Source organism: Gavialis gangeticus, unplaced genomic scaffold (genome assembly GCF_001723915.1).
Source record: "Gavialis gangeticus isolate Ggan-Ray unplaced genomic scaffold, GavGan_comp1, whole genome shotgun sequence".
In the NCBI taxonomy this organism is placed as follows: domain Eukaryota; kingdom Metazoa; phylum Chordata; order Crocodylia; family Gavialidae; genus Gavialis; species Gavialis gangeticus.
In genome coordinates this window covers 187,618,460-187,643,069 of record NW_017729032.1, presented here as the reverse complement: position 1 = coordinate 187,643,069, position 24,610 = coordinate 187,618,460, and the positions used below count along the sequence as shown (strand labels likewise).

The 24,610-nt window shown below is 40.5% G+C and overlaps 1 protein-coding gene across 2 annotated transcripts in view; it reads right to left on the bottom strand.

Annotated features, from left to right (window-relative positions):
- Positions 1 to 24,610, bottom strand: part of POLA1 (DNA polymerase alpha 1, catalytic subunit) — a 367,464-nt gene that overhangs the window by 294,891 nt on the left and 47,963 nt on the right. For both annotated transcript variants that reach the window (XM_019524513.1, XM_019524511.1), the window contains exons 15-26: positions 24,438 to 24,592; positions 22,038 to 22,122; positions 20,665 to 20,726; positions 19,145 to 19,234; positions 17,994 to 18,110; positions 16,508 to 16,683; positions 15,986 to 16,115; positions 15,414 to 15,533; positions 13,831 to 13,927; positions 12,843 to 12,967; positions 5,047 to 5,196; positions 4,718 to 4,840 (exon numbers count right to left, since the gene is read on the bottom strand). In XM_019524513.1, coding sequence (XP_019380058.1) covers positions 4,718 to 4,840; positions 5,047 to 5,196; positions 12,843 to 12,967; positions 13,831 to 13,927; positions 15,414 to 15,533; positions 15,986 to 16,115; positions 16,508 to 16,683; positions 17,994 to 18,110; positions 19,145 to 19,234; positions 20,665 to 20,726; positions 22,038 to 22,122; positions 24,438 to 24,592 — 1,430 coding nt within the window. The remainder of the gene's footprint in view (positions 1 to 4,717; positions 4,841 to 5,046; positions 5,197 to 12,842; positions 12,968 to 13,830; positions 13,928 to 15,413; positions 15,534 to 15,985; positions 16,116 to 16,507; positions 16,684 to 17,993; positions 18,111 to 19,144; positions 19,235 to 20,664; positions 20,727 to 22,037; positions 22,123 to 24,437; positions 24,593 to 24,610) is intronic.

The following is a 24,610-nucleotide window of genomic DNA, read 5'->3' as shown; positions in this document are numbered from 1 at the left end:
GCCATGGGGGCTTCTCCCACGGCTGCACTGGGGAGTGGCAGGCACAGCTGGAGGGGCCACCTGGCTATACCTGCCTCTCCCCAGCTGATCCGAATCACTGAATCAACACCAAATCTTCAGAAGCTGATTTGGCTGAATCAATTCAGGACAGTGATCTCAATCTAATCACTGTCCTCCGAATCCGAATCGAATACTTCCCTATTCACACAGGCCTAATAGGTATTGTTGAGTCTCTAAAAAGCTAACATTTTTGAATGGCAAGTGGCTGTGCCCATGTTTTCTAGCTCATAAGGTATAGGAACATAATGGTAAGGTGGGAAAACAAGCAACACAAAATAAAAATTAAGGTAACACAATTAAAAGTTTTCCATCCTAAACATTCTTCAGTTTTTGAAAAACATGAAGGTTCCTAGCCAAAGAACAGAGGTCCTGGGACTATCTTTAAATTGAAGCAGTAAGGACATGAAACCTAAACTCATTTAAAGATGGCTCTTGATCAGTTCATGAAGGGATTATATGATATACCTGCTTGCAACAGGGGCTACATCCAGGCAGTACTGTTGGTACTTAAATTTTTGGGCCTGTTGAATCATCTCCTTGAGACTCAAAGATCTCTGGCCTAATACTTGGAAGAGAAGACTGCTGGGCTTTTGATGTAGGATCTTTAGTCCCTGCTACACAACTTAAAGGAATTTTTAAAGCAGGGGCAGGTGACCCCTGGCACATGTGCTAGATCATGGTACACAAAGGCATTTTGCTTGGCATGCATGCTTCAGGGAAGGAGCCAGGGCTGTGCTGCCACAACAAGGATCAGGCCCCTCAGTTCCCCCACCGTCTGCCCCTGGCAAATCAACATCTTACAAGTCAAAGTTGTGAGTGTTTTTGGCACTCTGCCCAAAAATGTTGCCAACCCCTGTTCTAAAGCATAAGGTAGCACTTTTGACTACCAGTTCATCAGTCTGTCATTGTAATATTGAGAAACAACCTTTTTTTCTTGTGTTTTTCAGCATCTAAGCTACATGTCTCCTCAAACGTTATATTGGATGGCACAGGTCTAGTGGAACTGTGGATGGCAGCAAGAAGGCTGCTTCTAACAAGACATTAAAGGCGCTGACAGACATGAAATAAAAACAAACCAGCACTTTAACTGAAAGAGGAACTGCATTATTAGTTTGACCTGGCTCCCCAGTGTCTGTATAGATTGGGCACTTCAGCAGAGATTTTTGTCGCTTTTATCTAATAGCTGATTCAATCAAAAAGCCCCACTGAAGTGCCTGATCTATACAGATATTGAACAAGCTAGGTCAAACTAATGCAATGCTCTTCTGGACATGTGCTATGCTTGGCATGGGAGCATGCCAAGCTGAAAGTAAAGCACTGGTTTTTTTGTTTTTCAGGTCTGTAAGCAGCCTAAGAGGACTCACTCCCCAGCTTATGTTCCTCTACCTGTCCCACAATTATACTATGGAAAGGAGATCTGAAAAGCTGTTGCAGGCATAGCAGGATAGCTCTGGAGAAAATACACAGCTATGCCTTAAAACAAGATGGGGATCACCATCCCGAGGCAGACAAGATTAAAGGGCCAATAAAATGAAGTCTAGAATTACATCCTGAGAGAAGAATTACATCCTGGAGAAGATGTCATTATGCAAAAAGAACACTGATTTAGGAAAATGGCAACTGCGTTCGGCCCACCCATCAGCTTGGCAACAATTCTGTTGCCCCACAGAAAACAGTCTTCAAAGCAGGGAATCCTGAATTGGGAAACCAAACACATCTGACTCACCGCAGGAAGACTGTCTTTCAAAGAGAGTGACGGATTGACCTTACACTGACTGTCATCAGTGGCCTGCACAGAGCTGGCTGGTTATACAGCACTGACTCGCCTTGTTTCCAGTTGTTAAATTACATTAAAGGACAGCTAAAAATACATAAAATACTTTCCTATTACTTTTTCCATGCAAGCAATTGCTGTAGTTACCAGAAGAGAAGCGTCCCATGAAAACTCCTGTTACGGTTGGTCCGCAACACAAAAACTTTTGACAATTAAATGTATTATAAAACCAACTCACTAATGCAGTGTTTGGCTTGGAAATACTGCAGAGAATGCTTTGTCAAGAAAAACCCATTTGATTATGAAAACATAATTAATGTAAACATTTCCACTGCCTTTTGGTGTTGGCAAATACTTGGGCTTACAGAAAAAAATGGCTAAAATTTACTTGCTACCGTCCATCCGACTTAACCCATCCCCTTAAAAAAAGCATTTTCCTTCAAGAATACCTAAAACTTGTACAAATAGGCCTGTCATACCCTAAGTTTCAAATTAAAACAAAATAACCACACACTGATACTCTATATTACTGAGTTACAGGTTATCACAAAAAGGTCTGTTTGAAATGCAGTGAGTATAATCATTTAATGACATAAATTAAATACTTAATTGATTAATGATCTCAAGGTCTCTATCGCCATCTAGTGAAAAATCACTACAATTACAACACTAGCCATTTCATACATTATATTTTATTCGCTGGAATCATGTACACAGGCAAAATTCGTACTCCCCAAGTATCTCTGCTAAGGGCTAACCTACACATGCAAACAGGTCTACCAATCATTGTTAAGTTTACATCACATGTCAAGAAAAGCTGATTGAACAAGGCTGTACTATCGGAAGGCATGACTGTTCAGAGCACTTAGCTTCTCTAAAAAAATGCTGCTGCTCATTCATGTATTGCTCCCACTCAAAAGATGCAGACTTAGGGTCCCCTTTATAAAAATGATTCTTTTCACAGTAAAAAAGGAGATAATTTCTAGCATAACAATAAGACTGTAAAATGAAAATGCACAAATTATAGGACTATTTAGTCAAAGCACAATACAAGTGCACAGTATATACTTCTAGAACGTCACAGAGCCAAGCCTGCATCTTGCCAAAATATTACTAATTAAAATTACTTATATATTCAGCTGTCTAGTGCTTTAAGCAAAAGTACCCAGCTTTGTGTATGTGTCATACTGAAAAGTCCTACTATTTACAGAGGGGTGCTGTCAGCCACCAAATGGCTTATCACCTTTCCAAAAAGTAGCACTTCAAAGTCTACTCTGCACTTATCCTCGAAATGCACTTCCTGCCTTTTTTTTAATTAAAATATACTGTTATACTTTCTTCAAGGTTAACAAAAATATAAATTAAAATACTAACCCAAGTTGTGCCTTAAAGGAAACTATAATTTTGTTTCTTGTAAAGGCATACTGAGATCCCACTGACCTGCTTCACAAGCTACTGAGGCTAGTATCTCAGGACTTCTCAAAACTTACCAACTCATGTGACATATTCTGACCTTTTTAGCTGTCATATGCACCATTTCTTTATCAAATTTCATAAAAATATACTTGTTTTCTTGGACTTTTCTTTATTTTTTTTCCTACACAGGCTGATAGTGACAGCCCATTGCTCCAACTGCTAAAAGTAATATGTTTCATTACTATTTGTTGATAGTACTAAGAAGTTAAAAAAGGGTTTAATACTCCATCCTTTTTGGCTACAATTTCCTAAAAAGAATGATCATTATTTCTATTATTTTAGAAAGAACTGTCCATTGAAAAACTGATCTGGGTAAAAACTACTAATTAAATTATTATTAATTTCCTAATTCACCTTTGGTCTTCCCAGAAAATAAAAAAACTCTACAGAAATGGCTAATGTAGTCTATTTTATCAGTACCTACCATAAATATACACCATTATGACCCAAATTTCATTCCAAAAAATTCTGAAGTTATTCAAGCACAGTTCATTTTACCCCAATAATAAAAAAGCAAGAACATAAATATTATAAATCAAGTTGACAACTAATGGAGCAGAGGTCAAGTCTGACCCTCCCAGCACCCTGACGCCCACCCCGAGCCCAGCCCCTGCCAAGAGGAACCTGACACAGCCCTGGCTCCAGTCTGCAGCTGCAGCCCATCCGCCCCTCCCCGTGCAGATCCAGGAGCACCCTACCCCCAACAAGCTGCAGCTCCAGCCCAGCCGGGCAGTGCCTACCCCATCCCCTCCCTCCCTCACCACGGAATGGGGACATTGATCTGCCCGCCATGCCCCTTCCCTCCCCCCACAACAGAATTACCAGCTGTACACAGCTGTATCGTAAACCAAACTGGTATTGCCTGATATGCCTCCTTAAATATCGGCTATCAGTATCAGCCCCCAAAATCTCTATCGGTGCACCCCTAATTTTAGCACTCGGAGACCTGTACATGAGCTGTGACAAAGTACTAACAGCATTTGAAAAAGCAAGGCCCCAATTCAGGCAGGTCCCTCAGTCACATAATTTCACACATACAAGTAGCCATTCAAATCAATTGTCAGCTTAGTACACTGCCAAATCACTTGGTACAATAGCTTACCAACTATTTAAATTCTCTATGAGATGAAGAGTACCCTTTATTTGGCCTCAGATTAGTTTATCATACCAAAACCAGAAGTAGCATATCAACAGAGGACTCCCATCCATAGATAATGGTTGTATTTGCATCTATGTCATTGGTATACTTTAATTTTTCCCTTTCACCTTCTCAGCATAAAAAAGCAAAAATTAAGTTACAATTACAAAGTAAAAATGAAAGTAGGTAATGAGTCGAAACTACTCAGCTACTCACTAAAAACAGATACTTCATCATTAAAACATATTCATACCTTTTTAATAACTCACCTCTCTCCCTTTGTGTGTCACCAAAGCAGCTAAAGGCTTGGCATAGAATCTGCTGTAGGAAAATCCTAGACAACCATACATGCTGTTAGCTGTAAGCTTCAAAGCCTTCTGCCTGATATCATACTGAAAAAAGAACCAAATACATTTAACAAGATTCACAGTTAAATTCACAATTACTTCCTGTTCCTATTATCTCGATAAGCTTCAACTGAAGTGAATAGAAGTTTTTCCAGTCTTCTGTGACTACTAAAGGAATCCCTTCTCTTCTGTAGTCAGACAAAGGCACTTAAGATAAAATGAAGCAAGGGGAGCTCTTACATAAGACATACCTGTAAATAGAGGTCAGGATTTAAATGTGGTTGTTTCATCAGTTGCTTCACTTGTCGCCTTCTCTCTACTAGTTTCCTGATCTCTTTCGGCAAAATTCCCATTTCTAGCGATGAGTCTGGTAACTCTGGAATTTCTTCTTCTTCTCCTTCCTGTCAAACAATCATCTACATTTATCAAAACGTTGCTTTGAAGGTAGGCTTTAGCTCTCCTTCTCTGTACTGTTCAGGGAAAAATCCAAGAATGAAGTACTCATTTTTTTGCCAAGTAAAAAAAAAGGATATGCACTCATAGAACCCAGTTTAAAATAGCAGACATGAAGGTGTCTTTTGTGCTTTTCAGCTGTTTAATTAATATGCTGTTGCTTAACAGGTTGCACTACCACTCATGTCCCTGGAATTCCTGGACCTATGGCTGAGGAACTGACAGCAATTAGGCAATAATATTTCCAATGCACTTCAAAAGATGTGGTCCTTGAATACCACACAAGAACCAGAAATAAAAGTCTTCAGGGGTGCATCAGTGCCAATGCAGAAAGACAAAGACAAAAATTCTTTTCAGCCCTTGAGGGACAAAAGATTCAGACACCAATTCTCTTTCAAGTGGTATTCAAGCTAACCAGGGTGTGTGGAAAATTGTTCTAACTTTTACACAGAAAGAGGTTGACAGCTTTACAAACCTCTAGCAGTTCTAGACTTCCTAGAAGGGACCCCTTCTCCCCAGTACTTGTCAAAAAGAGCACAGATTTGTAAAATATATCAAGACTGCTATATACTATGATACCTCAGTTTCAATATTCAATGCAATGACTCGCTCTACATATGGAATCTTTAAAGCACAAAAATGCACACAACATTTTCAATTGGCTCTTTTCTCCATTGAAGATAATTGAAAGTAATTTAAAAGTTGTCAAGCATTTTCCAAAACAAAAACATAGCTGCAGTAAAATCTGTTTTAAACTGCCTACTGAAACAGAAAAAGTATCAGTAGGACTGTAGAGCTGTGCAACAGGCAACCTTGCATTTATGTATACACACATACATGGACACACACCCCCATATGCCAACACCCATATATACATGTACATCCACTCACACATTTACACACACACAGGTACACACATCCACACACACACATACACCCACACAAGTACATACACACACACCCTCTCCAAAGACAAATATATGTACATGCATCCACATCTACACACATACGTATATATGTACATCCATACACTATCCACAGGTAGACCTACGCATATATGTGTGTGTGTGTACCTGTGGTTGTGGGTATATATACATAGTGTATGGATGTACGTGTGTGTGTGTGTGTGTGTGTGTACACAGATGTGGATGTATGTATATATGGATGAGCTGTAGCAGAGTAGGGGACAGACAGACCCTACTCCGCCGCAGAGGGCACTGCTATGTTTGCCCTTATATATATGCATGTACACCCACACAGTATATGTACATATGTATACACACACGTATACCCACATGTACACCCACCAACATAAATGTACATCCACACACATATAAGTATACCACACACCCCCACACTCACAAATATACCCACACAAATACACACATGCACACACTTACACTGACATGTATGTACACCCACATCCAAGGACACCCACACAAACATCCACTCACACCCACATATACCCACCCACATCCACTTGCATATACATATACACCCACATATATACCACCCACACGTGCTCACCCCCTGCACATACGTCCCATACACATGTACATGTACACTCACACCTGAATATATAGATACAGATATATATATAGATATGTATAGCTACAGAACATTATACATACATATATGTACACACATACACCCCCACCCACATGTATATACACATATACACCCAAACATACACATGTATATCCACACCCACATATCTATAATAATAATACTGTAAGATTATTTTGTGGGCCCTGAGCTGCAGGGGATCCCGGTGCTTTCCTCCACAGCAGCGATGCCCCCCAGGGGACCGCCTGGGCAGGTCGCCAGTGGGCGAGTTCTTGCCTAGGGGGTGCTGCTGCCGCAGTGGGAAGCACCAGGGTTTTCCGCAGTTCAGGGCCCACCAGTAGCTCACTGCCTGGCTGCGGTAGATGCAGGCAGGCTCTGGGAGGTGGTGGCGGGGGGGGGAAATCAGGCCCCTTCCCACTTTTTTTTCTTTTTTTTTCCTTGGCAGAGCCTGCCTGTGCAAGCCGCCACCAGGTCACACAGTCCCCAAGCTGTGGGGGGATGCGGTGCTTCCCTCCACGGCAGCAGTGCCTCCCAGGTGGGATGCTAGTTACGTGGGTGCAGCCCCAGCTCACAGGCAGCACCCACCAGATTCAACAGTGCACAATGTACTGGAAGCCCAGGCATGCTCAGGGAAGCTTGGCCTTGGTGGTCTATAAGTGCCCTGTGCACCATCCCTGCCACCTTCCCACTGCCTGGGACCACCTGGGAATGGGCTGGCTTCCCCAGGAAAAAGGCAGGAGGGTGGCAGGAACAGTGCCGTTCAAGGTTGAGAAGTTTTGATTCCATTACAGCATTCAGCCAAAGAATAATTAAAAATCCTGTATTTAAGGAAATACTTTTGCAATAAACATTTAAACGCAAATATTTTGTGGGTTTCTGCTAGTATATACATATATGCGTATACTCACCTCCACGTATACGGCCTGATGCAGGGGACAGCAATTGGATTCGTTGATTCGAATCACTATCCTGATTCAATTCGGCCAAATCCGAATCTGAAGATTGGATGCCGATTCGGAGAATCAGTGATTTAGCCATAGACACAGCTTTAAATATTTTTTCTACATACCTCAAGGAACCAAGCGTAGCTTGGATGGAGCCTTCCACAGGAGCACAGGAGGGGTGCCGCAAGCTTCGCGGCAGACCCGGAAGTGGACCGGAAGTGCTTCTGATCCACTTCCCAGTCCGCCGCCAAGCACGATGTGGACCCCCCGCACTCCTGTGGGACGCTGCATCCACCCCATCATCTCAGTGTTCATGAGCTGCCTCGTACCTTGAGGTATGTAGAAAAAACAGTTAAAGCTGTGTCTATGTCCAAATCGTTGAATCTCTCCAAATCGATTCAGAGGGTTCCAGTTCGATTAGGAGAGATTAAAAGGGTCTCCCGATTCAATTCAGATTTGGAGATTCGGCCACCAAATCAGGCCGAATCGAATCAGCAACCGAAGCTTTGCACAGCCCTAATATATATATATATAAACAAACAAACAATTCATGTCCTGGATGTGGGAGCTTGGAATTTCTTTAACAAAATGCAAAGCTGTCAAACCATCAGGCTCACAGCCCTCTAACAAAAAGTAGCACAAAATGAAGGGGTAAGTCTGGACTCCAGAGTAGCTGCTTTACAAACCTTTTCTGGGACATCTTTTGATGAATCAGCAAAGGTTAATTGAATACTTATGTTGGGTCCTCATTTGCCCAGGTAGATCTGAGCAGGTGAGCATATAGCTGGTTTTGAGGGACTCATGTTAGTAATGATTCTGTGGAAATGGGATAACCCTTTATTTTGTCAGCAAATTATCTAGAGAAATTTAAGAACAGTTCCTCTATCTAGATAATAGGAGAGAGGAGGGGAGGCAGACCCAATATCACTAAAGGAATTAAAAATTCCACACCAAGTAATTGGGGTTTGGGAAAGAAACCAGTAGGTAAACCATCCAGCTAAGATAAATAATTTGGGGAAGGCCTTAAGCAGGGGTGGGTAATTATTTGGGCTGGAGAGCCACTTAAGGAGTTCTGGTGAGCTGCTGAGGTAGGGGGCAGGGGCCAGGGAGATGACAATTGATCCTGTCTGGCCCCAGGACCATACGCCCCACACCCACTGGCAGGGGTGCCAGAAAGAGTGGGCAAGCAGGCAGGGTCTCCATGGACCCGCATGTGGGTTCAAGACCCCCACTTGGCAGGGTGGATGAGATAGAGCTGCAGGAGAAAAGCGTGCAGGACCAGTGAGCAGGGCCAGGGCCAGGATTGTGGGGCGGTGACAACCCAGGGCTGAGGTCTGGGACAGAACCACAATCTGCTCCCTGGTTCCACAGATAGGGGGCTGACACAGGCAGCAGCAGCCAGAAGTCTGAGTGCAGAGTGAAATGCCCACAGTTCACTCTAATGGGAAGCTGAGTCCAGCTGCTGCACCACCCCTTCTCCACCTCCATACCACTCAGCCCCACGAACCACAGCTGCCAATGTGCCTGAGAGCCACATGCCCCTTTGGGATAGAGTAGGCTATACTCCACATCAAATGGCAACTCCACACCTGGGGCAGGGGACCAGTCACACAAGCCACAGCCCAGGCTGACAGTCCCACCATGGGCCGGACAGAATCACTTGGTGGAATGAATCTAGCCCACAGGCCGTATTTTGCCCACCCCTACCTTAGAGTCACTTTGCCTCTGCAGACTACTGCATAAGATATTCGTGCCATAAGGACTTGGATCTTCCCTGTCCTCTTGACTGAGACAATGACTGCTAAGAAATCTCTCTTCATGGACCAATGGCAGTCACAATTAATCCTACTAAAATTTGGGATCCCGCAAAGGCAGTCTCCAATTTGTGGAAAGATATGGAGAAGTTCTTACAGGAGTAAACAAACCACCCCTGGAAAGAGAAGACAATATGGCCCCTTTCTAGTAGACAATGGGCAGAAATAGCAATATATACTTTTATAATATATTTTTATGGCTCAGGACAGTGGTACTCAACCTCTGACCTGAGGGCCAAATCCAGCCCATAGGGCCACGTCATCTGGCCCACAGGGCTCCCTACAGGTCCAGAAATTTGGAAATTGGATAGCAGCAGATGGATTAATTGTTGTCGACTTCAGTTACAACATTTACACAGCCCACTGCTGTGAGAAGTCTTGCCGGTTGAATGATACAGCTTTGTGCACCAGCATAAGGGAGTGGGAGGCAGGGAGGTCCCTCTACTATTGGATCTGGCACTTGGGGTTGGGTCATGGCTGGATCTCTGAATCACAGCTGGATGGGCCAGCAAACCAACACCATACACTGACCCCAGGCTGTGTCTGGCCCACAGACCTATCCTGCATCACTCATCTGGCCCCTGGGGTCAGAATGTTGTGCATCACTGCTTTAAGACAGAAAATTCAGGCTTATGATGGTAGCTAATGATGCTTCGAGTATGTAGGAGACCTTCCAGAGCCTCATCTTTTTGGGAAATCTCAAGAGAAGTGTCTCTGAAAAGAGACAAAAAATAGAGAGAAACTGGAGCTGGAAGAAATAGCCCTTATCTATGGTTTCTAGGACATAGCACACTAAATATATCCATCACCAGGACTCCTAAAAAGAAAACAAAAGTTCCCTAAACTAGAAGCATTTAGATCCTAAGGTTCTAAGGGTATAAACAGAAATTGCCAAATGAAGCAGATCTGTTATGCCAGCATGTTTCCTAGCATAGCTGGCCTGCTTCACTGGCCAAAACAGACATTGCCCACTTTTTTTCAGGGTTGGGCTTCTGCAGCTGCTGGGAGAAGCAGCTGGGGCCCAATCCTGAAGGACAATACTATGGGCATGCCTTTGCAAACAATGCTGAGCTTCCCTGATAGAAGAGGAGGACTGATGGAATCCCTGGGCATATTTCTACAATCAGAATTTCCCCATTTGCATGCCCAGGAAATCGAACTTGGGGAACACCTACGCCAATGGGGAACCTGCGCAGGCAGTCTAAGGGCTACAGAGGCCCGATTCTATGCACCCCAGGAACAAGAATTCTCACCTAAAAGCAAACAGATATCGGCTGCAAAATAGCAGCACAAATTCATACCACCTATGTCACAGCCACAGATTTTGGGCTTTTGTGGCATGACGAGGAGCATGGATATCTATTCACTAGGCCATTGTACCACCATAAAAGTTTTTATGATAGCACAAAAGCAACATCTGTTTCCAGCCCAAGTAGCCACATTAACTCACAAATATTACAAGGATGCTCCAGGGTGTAAAGTGGAAAAGAAAGAGGTATCTTCATTGGAGGCTCTGCTATCCTAGTCATATCAAGAAGGTTGTCTCTGCCTCCACAGCTTCTGAGATTTTTACAGTTTCCTCTTAAGAAGCAAGATATACACTCAGGTGGTATTGAGTCTTCTGAATAACCTAAAGCCTCATAGGTGTTTTTCTTTAATATATGTTAGCTCTTGAAAAGCTTTTAACTGTTGGGTCTCCTCTGGAATTATGAAGTACTGCAGCAAGGAGATCATAATTACAGTCCACTGTCTGCTGTCAATGACACGATTTGCACAAACACCTAGCTCCAAGTTGCAGTAGCCTCTCAAAGAATGGGATACCCATTCCCAATTCAGACATTTGTATTTAGCCATGACTACATGGTTAAGAAGCCTGGAGGAATGACTTAGGACCTAAGAGACCCAGATTTTATGGTCCATTTTTTGTTTAACCTCATTATTTAACCCTCATCTGGATGATTTCAGTGGTTGCAAAAACACTTCATCTCCTTAGAGGTTCCCACCCTTGAAAGGGGCTTGGTTGCATCAATGAGACTTCTTTGAGATGGGTGTCATGGTTCATTCCCTGATTAAGCTCAACTATAGGTGTTTACTGCTTGACTGGAGATCATATACCAATACTACAGACGCAAACAGCAGGCCAAGGGTGGGAGCGGGTTGCAAACAATTCCTGTTTTCTAGTTTAGCACTTTTGGTTTTCAGTCCTGAAATTGGAGTATACACCAGTGACCTTACATTCTAAATCACATAAATACATTTCAAAGACATAGTTCATCAACTGAAGACCTGAATTCTACCCAAGGGTTTGGTGGAAGAAATGGATATGGAAAAAAAGTTTGTTGTACAGCCAAAAAACAAGAAGTGCCAGGCATAAAAAAATCTCGAAATACAAGTGCAGAAAGAGAACAGAGAAAGGCCAGTTTTAAGAAAACAGCTTGGAAGGAACTGTAGGAAGAAATGAGAGCATAAGGGAATGAAACAGTAAGCAAAAGGGAAAGATGTAAAGATTGAACTTGGAACACAACACAGAGGACCATGAGAAGTCCTAGAAAAAGGGATGCATTTTAAATATTGGACAAAATAAGAGGCAAGGGCTGAGGGGAAAAAAAGTTTAGTTTGGATGTGATAACTAGACTTGGACAAACATTTTAAGCTTCAGGAAAAAGATTATATAGCAGCCTAAAGGAAAAGGATAGGATTAAAAGAGAATTTAGCTTTCATCATCCCACACGCATCTAAGATTCGAAGCATGATGATAATTAACAAAAGGAAGTAGTTTGGCTGTGGACAGATGAAACATTTAGATTGATTTAAGAGGGTGGAGGTGAGGATGAAGAGAATTACCTCTCCTGACAGCAAATCAGCTGATATTTTGTAACTAACTGTCTTGTATATATACTTTATCTTAAATTAGACCAATTTTCCATTAAATGAAATAGCTGCTGAACTGCTACAGTTTAGTTTCCACTTACTGGGGGATACAGCAGACACACAAAATAAACTTAAAATGCTGTCAGTACCTCCTCCCTGCTACGTCAGTGTAATTGTTTCATCTGTCCAAAGAACTTGGAAGCAAAAGAGGAGATCAGCAGATTGTAAGCTTCTTGAAACAGAGACCACTCTCCTTGAGAGCTTCTATGTCAGTTCTCACTTAGAGGGTGCTACTAAAAATAAAAATGAGTTAGTAGCATTAAAAAATTTAAATTACAGTCTTTGATTTTTTTCTATGCAAACTCAACCTCAAAATCAAAACACTTAGGGCATACGAACCTCTGTTCTTTTCTGCGCATCTGATGACACTCTCTGTACTGTGGTAAAGCAAATATTAAACTCCTGGATAATTGAAGGGTACAAGCTGTTGAAATCCAGAAGCAAAATAAATTTGTCATAAAATCCTGAAACAGAATTCAGAGAAAAGGTATAACTACTCAGCCCCTCTCAGTATCTGGTTAATGTACATTAGAACTAGATAAAAAATTCCACTGACTTTCAGGTTCTAATGCACCAACTGTAAATAAGTATTCTGACTACTGAATGAATTTGCACTGGGAAGAGAATACTTCAGAAAGCAGTGTGAAAAAACTGGGAGAAGTGAATCATGAGACTGTCTTTTCCTGCAGAAATTTCAGAATCTCAGGTCTCATTCTTCAAAGATGAACTCTAACTGAATACCAAGTTGTCAGTATATACTACATCTTGTATGGCTTAAGAATTACCTTGGAAATCTAGTCTAGATTTCATTCAAGTGATCCAGTTCAGCAGCACAATGTAATGAATTCTCCAAGTAATACTCTTAAATTGTAACATATAATAATAGCCAGTAATAAAAAAAGCTGTCAGAAGTGGAACGATCCAAACCCTTTTAACTTATCAGGGTTGAACAGATAGCTTCTGTGTTACTGTAGGATACTTGTGTTCAGTTATCACCATATACAGGAGAAACTGTAAAAAAAAAACCCTTAAGCATCCACAAGCAAAACATACCTATGCATATGCAACACAGCTACCCTCAATAAAGCCTTATTTCTCCAATACACTAAACAAAGGGAGATACACTACACTACCGGCAAACACAATGAAATTCAAATGCCTGGGTTGACGTGATGTCCGGAAAAGCCTCACTGCCAGGCCAAAAAACATACAAAATTACTTATACCTCTATATTCTTAAAAAAAGAGAGATGTACTATATTCTGGAGAAGTCAAACTTATTTTCTTGTTGATATGCTGTCAAAGAAAATGAAGTTACTAAAACTTACCAACTTTTGGATCCAAGACTAAACCTCCAGCATATGCTGCCTTCTTTCTCCCTATCTTAGATTTAGTCTGATCTTCAAAGTCTTCATCTTCATCTACCTATATTTGGTATAAAAAATTCCAAAACTGAACTCTCCTTACACAGCAATATAGAAGTCTGAATTTACAAAAAAAAAAAAGAAGGGAGAGCACAGGGGGAGCGAAGCACATGACATAGGTTTGGGAGTTTTATAAAATGCACATGCTAAATGAATTTTTTTTTAGTATTCTGATTAAGGCTCCCTATCTCATAAAATAGCCCAATGTATTACTACTATGAGAATGGACTGATTACACAGTCTTTTAAGAACTGTCATCATGAAACAGAGAACTAGTCTATGTTCCCTGGCATTAACACACAACCAATAATAGAGAAACAGCAAACTTATTTTAAGATTATGATTGTTGGGGTATGAGTGTAAAACAAAAAGAAACACCTTGGAGTAAAAGTATTTTTGCATGTTTTACTTCAGGAAGAAGTCTTCTTTAGGACTTCCACACTATTCTGCTGTATTTATAACCCAAATACTATGGTGAGTGGAGTGAAGTGAAACCAATCGATCTATTTTGCACTCAGCTTGAGTAATAAATAAATAAAAGCAAAAAGCAAAAACAGTGAAATTTAAATTAGATGTAGTTTTTCAGCTTTAAGCCTACAGTTTGTTAACCAAATAGGAAGTATTCTAAAATATCTTTAACCAGATGCTATTCTTTTAAGAGATTATCTGAAGTTAACTATGAAAGTTTTTCATGTACATCTCAAAGCAATCTGTTATTTTACTGCTTCATATTTGAAATATCGCTCCTAGACAACATGAATTTGCCTTTAAGTGCAATTTAAAAAGCCTAAAGTCATCCAAGCTATTCTCATACAGAATTGCTCCCTAATTTCTAGTATTTCAGACTACTATGCTGATTTTAGCTTTAAATAACAGCATGGCAAGGAAGCCAAATACATAGAGGTACACAAATCGAAGGATTATAAATAGAACTAAATTAACTGAAGTTGTAATTTCTTCTAACTTTCCAATTTCATTAAAAAATATATTTGTTAAAGGGGCAATTTCACCTTAGAGCTCCTCTCTCAGAGCATTATTTATACAGCTCATCTAGGCATGTTTGTTTGGTTAGGGGGGCAGACAGGGGGTTAAGATGGACCAGACAAGGGTTTTTGCAATGGAAAAAAATGACTCAACAATGAGAAAATAATTAAACAGAATACACATCATTAAATACCAAAAAAGAAAAATGTATTTGATTACTGACACTGAAAAAAAAATGGTTATACTATAAACAAAGTAAGGGGTCTTTTAAGAGAAAAACATCAGTTCTTCTAATGACAGCATCCCTTTACACCACAGACTTTTCAAACAACTTGTCTTATCAATTTTAGTAAAAATTCTGGTTGTACTGATCATATTATTTCTGCAGCTGCTACAGTTACTCTTAATGTTTTCATAAAGAACATACACAAATAAAAAGGATATGTTAACATTTTTATAAGGAAAAAAGAATAGTGACAAACAAAAATAAATTTTGGACCCACCAGCTTCTGCTGAGGCTTTTTAAAAACTTGCTTGTCTGGCACAATATAGTCTCTCTCATAAAATGCATGAAGAAGCAAGTACTCATTACGTTCAGATCGCCCACCCATCATTGTCCTTGACTAAGAGGAAAAAATAGAAGAATTCAAAACAAACTACAGAAAGTAAAAATGAATTAGGACATTGATTTGAACTGTTTACAATGTGTTCTTTTAATTGTTGCTCTTTTTTAGATTTAATATAATTTTGTCTGTGCAGTTTTTAACATACATAAATAATCTAACAAATGATTCAGTAGTCTATCACTTTTATACCTCCACACTACAAACGCTGTCCGAAGTCAAAATTCTGTCTTGGTCATCCAAATTTGAAGGTACTGAACATAGCAGCATTTCTAATTCTTTTGAAGGACAAAGGAAGCACTCTCGTCATAGCACAAAGTTAATGCAAAGTGAAGTATATACCCTGCAATCACTGACTCAGACTAAACATTAATAAACCAGTAAAACATCCAAACACTGAAAACACTATGGAATAGTTGCACTGTAATACAGATGGGGAAGAAAAAAATTACCATGATATTCCCAGAGATATTTGTGATCTGCAAGGCTAAAGGAAGAACATTCAGCTCACACATGATCTCAAGAATGAACTTGGCATCTGTCCAGCTGTTTTCCAGCATACACATTAAGTGGGGAGAATTACTGGGAAGAGACAAAAGGACAGGTTAAAGGTCCTATACATTTTGCGGAAGACTGGACATATATTCTGTATTGTGATCCCATATTATCTGCAGCATACCACTGCAGATGATGCCACAGTCATATAGTTGCAGAAAGTCATTCAAGATGGGTTTATTAATGTATCTTAAGTAACATTTTCACAAATTATTTTGATGTGCTCATTGTAAGCTATCACCAACAGTTGTGTTATAAGGAATATTTAGTCTTTGTAAAATAAAAATTCTAATTTTTTAATGTAAAAATAAATGCTTAAATGTACATTTGCTGGCAAGCTTAAGAAAGAAAATTAAAGTTATATACAATAACCTAAATTAAATAGCTCCTTCACTCCCTAATGAAATCCAGCAATATACCTGTACATGTTTCGTATCTCTTCTGGTGGAATGGTTATCCTCTCTGTTTTCAGAATCTGATGGACCAGTTCAGACAAATGGTAGCTCTTGCAACGAATCAATTCCTTTGCTGAAATTTCCACGTCACAGATCATTCTACCACAGGCAGCATTCCTTTCAGCAAAGCCACCTCGACCCTTAGTCACGTGAAAATAAAGAAAAGATAATGCACTTGAGCAGGGTCTGATCCAGTTGCCTCAAGTCAGTTGGAATCTTCTGTTTTAATCATAAGTATTGAACCAGGCACTAAGAAATTCAGGATATACTTAGAAGAACTTACGAACGTGAACAACTGGGAAACCTCATTCACATTAGGGCATGATCCTACAAGCCCCAATGCAAATGGTTATTTTCTTCTAGTAAGAGCCAACCATTGGCTTCCATAGGGTCATGCATAGTTGCAAACCCCTACACATTCACTTAATTTTACAGCATCAATGCCCAAGACTAAGTACCTGACATGGAATTAGTAATTTCATTTTTTTCCCTGAAAGGTACTGGCAAGATCTAACTGGACATACAGAGGTACCTAAGTGGCAAGTCCTCACTGCTGTTGTGCGACTTAGCCTTAAAACTATGATGACAGCATGTTATAAAAAATGAATTAATGGATTATCAGAGACATGAACAGAATACAATAGGACTGCACTACAGCACCTAATCAGTGGAGTACGATATGACCCTATAATTTCTGAATACGAATGGCAGGTTACTAAGTGATACATCACAAACAGGGGAGGAAGCCAAGTCGAAGTGGAGTTCTGGCTATCAAATTTAATAAGCTTACTGTATTTATAACCAAAAAAAACGATTAAAAATTTCCTCCTTAGGAATTCACTGCATTTCCTCCACCCTTTCCAAATTTGAAGGGTAGTACACAGTAGACAGAGCATATTCCTTATGGACAAATTAAAGCATCAACATTTTTCATGACTGTGAAAAAAGAGAGTGGGGAGGGGGAAGAAGGTACCATAGTTAAATATTCAAAACGTCATGAAGTGTCCTCAGAACAAGCACGTAATAAGAACTAGAGAAATATAAATTTAAACTACTCTCTATGGGATGATTCACCAGTCAATCCAAGCTACATTTTCCTCTCATTTTACAGTTGCAATAGACAAAGACAGCTACAGTTCAGACTATTACAATTAATCTGTCATTATTACCGTCTAGTTGAGATATGTAAACTAAATTAGCCTAACTTGAAAATTAGTTTAGCTCATTACTATAATAAAACAGTCATACAAACATTCATCATGTCTGAACTGGGACACAAGAAATCCAGCATGACCAACAGTCAAAATATATTAACAGCACATTCAAAATACTTCAGCATGACCAGCAGTCAAAATGCATTAGTGGCGCATACAAAATACTTCAGCAAAATGATTAAACATAAATTAAAATGCAACAGAAAGGAACTTGAGATACTTAGGTAATATTTTACCCCAAGCTTTGGCATGTTGGACCTCCTCAGTCGACCTATCTTGGACCAGTGAGGGACTTTGCACACATTAATTCTCTGCAGGAGCACTTCCAGATCAAAGCCATAAATATTATGACCCTTGCCACAGAAAGAAAGCAACAAAAAAGGTTGTAACAAATGCAAATGAAAGGGCTTATTTTCATATACTTAGCATTCCTTTGCCCTTTGTATTTTGTAATCTAATTGATGGCATCATCTGCATACCTCTTACAGGAGGCCCTTTCTTCTAAGGGAATTTATTCATCATCAGTACTCATTAGCCTTAACATTAACAACCTGCTCAGCAGAATACTGAAATAAACTGTTTCATCAAAGTGGCTCTGGTTCATACATCATCATTTTCCAATTCCAGTCTCCCCCCTCACCCCCACCCCTCAGCCACTAGCAGATTTCTATTTAAATTCTCTAGTCAAGCCACACACCCTTTGTACAGAATATGAAGACATGTTTAAACAATGCCTTGTCCCTTCCCCCACAAAAAGCCCTGCTACTGCTGCAAGAGATGCACAAGGTACCATAGTAATATTATACGTTCAGTCTGTCAGCTTACAGAAAGGTAAACTTCTTAGTTTGCTAAACCAATATTTACTTAACTGTTATGATACCTTAGATTAAAAGAGTATTGCGGCATTATCTGAACATTTATAGTTATATTGCCCATATAACAAACACTTTGTCCCATGTCAAATGTAAAAAATGTTTATTTGGTCACAGAACACAGTTTTGCTTTGATCTATGGATTTTACCATCTTAATTTGGTATCAAACAATCCAAATGAAATTAGCTGGAATTATATGAGCATTTGGACTAATGAATAGTACAAGCTTTTTACTTTTTTGGAAAACCCACAAACCATTTTTAAAATTGGACAGAGGTCAGATATTTTAAGCACTATTCAAAACAGCAGGGTATACAACTTGCTGCTGGGGAGCAATTCCACATCATGTCCTTAAGAAGGTATACCTGCTGTATTATAGAGCATTTAATACAAGTCAAAACCATGATGTGAACTAAATTAAATGCAAAAGGCTAGAATGGAGATAAAGAAACAAAAGAAGTTAAATACACCCAAGGAAAAATATTCCTTAACTTAGTTCTAAAAAACTACTCACCACAAGAACATCTGGGTCAATTTTGTGAATCTTTGCAAGGAAAAAACCCAGCAATGTTCTCTCTGTCGCAGCAATTTCTATTTTAGCATTCTAAGAGGGGAAGAAATACAAATTTAAAATCGAAAGAACCTGCCCCTCATCCACTAGTTAGAAGATGACGATAATAAAAGCACTGTAATGGGTAGTTTTCTTCCTCTATAACTGAAGGTTTCCTGTTCCCATGCACATGGACAGAGGAAGCTCATCTCAGACGCCTTACTCTGCTTTGTAGGTAACAGTAAAGAGCAACATTCCAGACCTTTACTACAAGTCAAATCAAATGAAAGCTAAACAACTTCCCAACTATCAGCTTATAATCATGTTAAGAAGGAAAAAGGAGAGAGAAGAGTAAGTTACTGTTATTGTTCTAATCTTTTTCAGTACCCTTTAAAAATAAGGATTAAAAATCTGATGGACTCTACAGGCCAAGGAAACAGGAGATTTATACAAACAGCTTTGAGTAGATACCAAAAAAAGTATGAACTAAGCTTGCCCAAGGAACTCTGCCAGCATTTCTCAAAAACCTTAACAGTAACAATTTTGCTACTTTTTAACAGGACTGTAAATGGTCCGAAATTATAGCATTATGGCTTAATAAATATAATAACAAGCCAGACCAACAGGTTTTAAGAAATGATCTAAAGATATGACCTTAAGTTTTCAGAAATGAAAACTAGGGCACTGGAGGACAATACATTTTGGTATGTTTAACGTGCTAAGCGCACCATAAATATGAGACTTGACCTACACTAAGCCAATTTATAGTGCGTTAAAATAGCAAACCAGCCACAAAAACATTCATTTGACATTCATATTGATAAACTGAAAATGTGCCATGTCCCAGACCCAGGGCTGCCCCATCTGGATGCTGACAATCAGCTAACTGTCAGCATAGGGAAGTGGTAGCCCTAGGTCTAGAACTAGATGCAGAGTCCCAAGGCTTTTTGTGACCCAGAAGGTTTGCTGCCTTGCAGCCCCCACAGGGCAGGGCAGGGCAGGGGAGGGCAAGGCTTTTTAAAATACCAGGTCCAGAACACAGCACAGCAGGAAACCTGGGAAAAGAAGCCTTCTCCTTGGGATTGGGCAAGGGACAGCACCTGGTCTTGGTTTGGGATCTGTAGCTGTACCCTGCCCAATCTCACACAGCAGTTGTGTCCTGGATCCAGGGACTGTCCCCTGCCCAATCTCAAAAATGTCACTGGGATCAGCATGCAGCAGTCCTGGGAGCCGGCAATTGTGCGACTGCAGTCTGGGGAATTTTATGTCCCCTCCCCAAAACTGCATGACCTGCACATATGACACGTCATGCAATTCTAAGGATGGAAAATAAAATGCCTTAGGTCCCAGCTGCGTGACTGCCTTCCAGAAGCCATAACGTTCTTTCCCAGCCCCACTGCTCTTTCCAAATACCCTTCAATCTAAGAAGACTCTGTTATCAGCGCAGTACCAAATACAAAAAAACCCCCAAAACACAGAGTTACCTTGGTTTTAATGACATCTTTGAAGTCATAAGGAAAGATACAATCATTTGGTTTGGAAATAACTGCAAAAAAAAAAAATAGCATCTTAGCCTCACTCAAGTGTATGGTACGGATGTCAGTGTGTTTCTCTTTTTAATATAATCTTTAAAGCAATGGTCTAGAAGGAAAAGCCTTATTTTACCATATTTTCTTGCATGCAACATGTCCCTAAACATGAAACTCACCTTTATCTTTCAAAGGCAGAATGAAGAAGAAAAGATTTTTCCAGAGAGATGGCTGCACAGAGGAAGGAAAAGCTGAGTCACCCGCCCTTTTCTGCTTAACTAAAACTCTAGCTGCTGCTAAAGACTGGACTCAATGGTTGGACCCATGATCTTGAAAAGAGCTAAAGAACTGTCAAACAAGAGACGAGCCCAGCACAAGCTACAGACAGAAAAATTGTCCTTAAAAAGGTTAGTTTGATTAGTGGAACATCAAGACTATTAAAAAAGAGAGATACACAAATACCTTGTAAAGTGAAGAACAATGAAACTTGATGTCAACTTATTTCCTCAGCTGCCTAAATAATATTAGAGCTGCTCCACTGTAGAGCAGGAATCAAAGCAGGGTTCTTTCAAACCCAGCCAAAAAATCAGTTTCCTCACTTAATACATGCACCCCAACTTTGGGGGGCTGATTTTTTGCAGAAAGTGTATGTGTTGCATGCAAGAAAAGATGGTATTTATTACATGTTAACAAATTTTCTTGCCATTATACAAGATACAAAGCGGTAGCAAGCCCATACCTAAATTTGCTGAGTCGCCAAGTTGGTATCTAGTATAAAAATCATTTTCAGAGTTTATAGCTTGGTTTAAAAAATCATTCTATGATGAAAATTGAGACAACACTAAACCACTAATCAATTTAGAACCAACATATGGGATCTCTGGTTTATGACCCCCACATACTCAGCTTTCTCAAGTTTTCCCACTACTTATTTCATAATATAACAGCCAGATCTCAACTCAGCTTTTTAAAAAGAAACACCAACCAAAGTTATGGAGAAACTGCTTTAAAACTGAGCATCTCTTCAAAGGAAGAACTCCAAACTGGCTCCCAGGACTACACTGTTTTTAAGTTAAACAACAGAAATTTAAAAGAAACACCAGCATGGAACAGAGTAAGAGAGAAGAGCAGGATCTTTAGAAGTGAATTACCCTGCCTTCATAGCCAGTTTGTTTTTAATCAACTAAATAGAACATCAGCTAAGTTAAAGAAAGAAAATAGTCATAATGTGACAAAAATCTAGATACTAACCTAATTAGATACTTCTCCCACAGCCACCCAACCATTAAGCCAGTATTGACAAACAACATTATTACAGAAACACCTACCACAGAAGTGTGTCTGAAAAGGAGGCTGAGGTGGAGCTTTATCCAAACAAAATTTTTGATGGACTAGAGCTGCAATAGCCATAACCTGTACCACAAAAAATAAAAAATAAAAAAAATCATATAAGTAAAAACATAGATGTGATCTTGTAGGTTTACAACAGACTGAAAGAAAATACCAACTTGCCCTATTTCCTTCTCCATTCAAAAACTATACTGCCCATTGAGTGAATTTCTGCTGAAAATTCAAATATTTTCAGAATGATTCACTTAATTTAAAAGTAACAGATAACTATAGCAGGGACCTGGGCAAGCCCTGAGCTTACCAGGGCAACGACCACTGGCGTGCTCCACAGCTGGCCCCGAAGAGAAGCAGTGACCTAACAGGCCAATACCGCGCTCTGCCACACCCCTGCTCCTGGGGTAGGACAGGCAGCACGCTCTAGAGTGAAACCCTGAAGCTGAGCTCCACAGGGGGACAGGGCCCAGCCCAAAAAAGAGGGCAAGCAGCTGACACAACCAGTGCCGCCTAGGGCCTGAAAGCTGTGAGTGCAAGAGCTGATGAGCCCCTCTGGGGCTCTCAACACCTGGCAGTGGCCACAAGACATGTAGGCACAGGCAGGAATCCAAGTTGGCCCCAGGCCCATCCGGAACTTCCTGCATAAGGCAGCACCAGCTCCAGACAAGGGGAAACATTGGTGTAGGCACAGGCCCACACCATTTCCCTACACCAGAGCCAAGGACCAGCTCAACACCAGCTCTCCCCATGGAACCCTGACCATCATGCAGTCATTGGAGGTCAGGTACCTTTAGGAGCCCCACACGGGCTCGTAGTACCCATGGCCTTCAACTATCCAAAGGGCTTGGCCCAAAGCAGGCCAGCCTGCTTGGACTGGGCTCACAATAGGGGACAAACAATGAAGAGCTCTAACAGCCTGGAGAAAGACAGCCAAGGTATGCTGCTGGGACAAAGCGAGGCCTGAAGCAGATGCAGACACCATTATTTAAGTTGTATTTGTTTATTCATTTTCTTACGTGGGCTGAATGCCACTGAACACAAAACTTTACCAAGACCCCTGGGCTCAGCCAATTTACACTGACCCCATTTCAGTTTCCTTCCTTCATGGACCCCTCTACCTAGCAAACAAAACCAAATACCGAGGAAGACCAGGCACCTACTTATATCACCAACAGAACACCCAAGTAGAAAGGGGTGGGGTGTAGGGGAGGCGGAGACCCACAGAAGACTCTCAGGCATCGTGACCCTCTTCACGTTCAATGAACCCTGTACAATCAGGTACCACCTCCTGATACCCTTTATAAGTACACCAAGTTGTGGCAGGAAAGATACAAAAATAGAGGAATAAGACACCTGTTGAGTATGCAGCACCCGGGCCCCACCCCAGCATAGCCACTCAGCCTGGGTCCCTACAATAACACAATTCAAATGATACTTCATAGTTTTAATCATCACACAGAGTTAGGCAGACAAAGGTAATTCTCCTTTCAGATGATTTCCTTATTACAAAAATTCATCCCAAAATCTGAATAAAACCCCAAAATTTAGACATTCCCTGAGAAATGGAAAGTAGCCACAACTCTATGGCACTCTTCTTAATCAGGTTCTTCTGGAGTAGAGGACTCCAGGCTGTTAGTTTCCAGGAAGACTGCCAAGGAGGTAGGAACCTGAAAGTCCCAAGGACTGGGTAGTTGGGCACACAAGGAAGCAGACATGTGTGGTAAGCAAAGTTCCCTTAGCACCCTGCCTGGGTTCTGTCCCAATTTCATCAAAAATTAAAAAAATCACCACAGAACACTTCATTTTTCACAAAATGACAAAACTGCATAACTTTCTCAAACCAACTGTAACATGAAGTTTATCTAAGACAACTGTCTCTGTTTAGCTAGACTACTGCTACAGACAGCTCTCTTGTTGAACAAAAAAGGTGACGGCAGCATAACGGATGAAGAGTTCTAACCAGGTCTCTATTCTGCTTCAAAATTACAGGGACAGAATACTGCAATGTAGGATGTAGGACAATTAGGATGTAATATTTAAAGCTACACAATTGTTTACAACATTGGAGTTTTTTAATAGTCTTAAAACATAAGTTTACAGTAGTCAAAAATAGATTTTAGGGAGTGGAGAATATTTATTCTAAACAGGTTTAAATACAAATGTAGTCCCTGGTTCTGCTATGATGGTTCAATATATGGACTTGCTCAGTCTACATATCCTGCACCTCCTTCATCCTAAAACAAGTCACCTGAGACAGAATCCAGTCCACAGAAAGTAGCAATCACAGTCACAGTCCTCTTGTTAGGTAAAATTATTTCAGTTACCAATGGGTATTTAGCATATGCCAAAGTAAATAAAATGCCTCTTCAAAACAGTTTACTCACCTCATTCTGATGAGTCTTTGGATTCGGAATTGTTCTTATGCTGAGAGACATCACCACAAGAGGGGGAGGTGGTAGATCTTTAACCACATTCACCAGGTCAGGTTTCAGTGCCACTGCCTCCATTTTACACCAACTGACCGACTGACTCGAGGGCTCTGGGGGGGGGGGGGGGA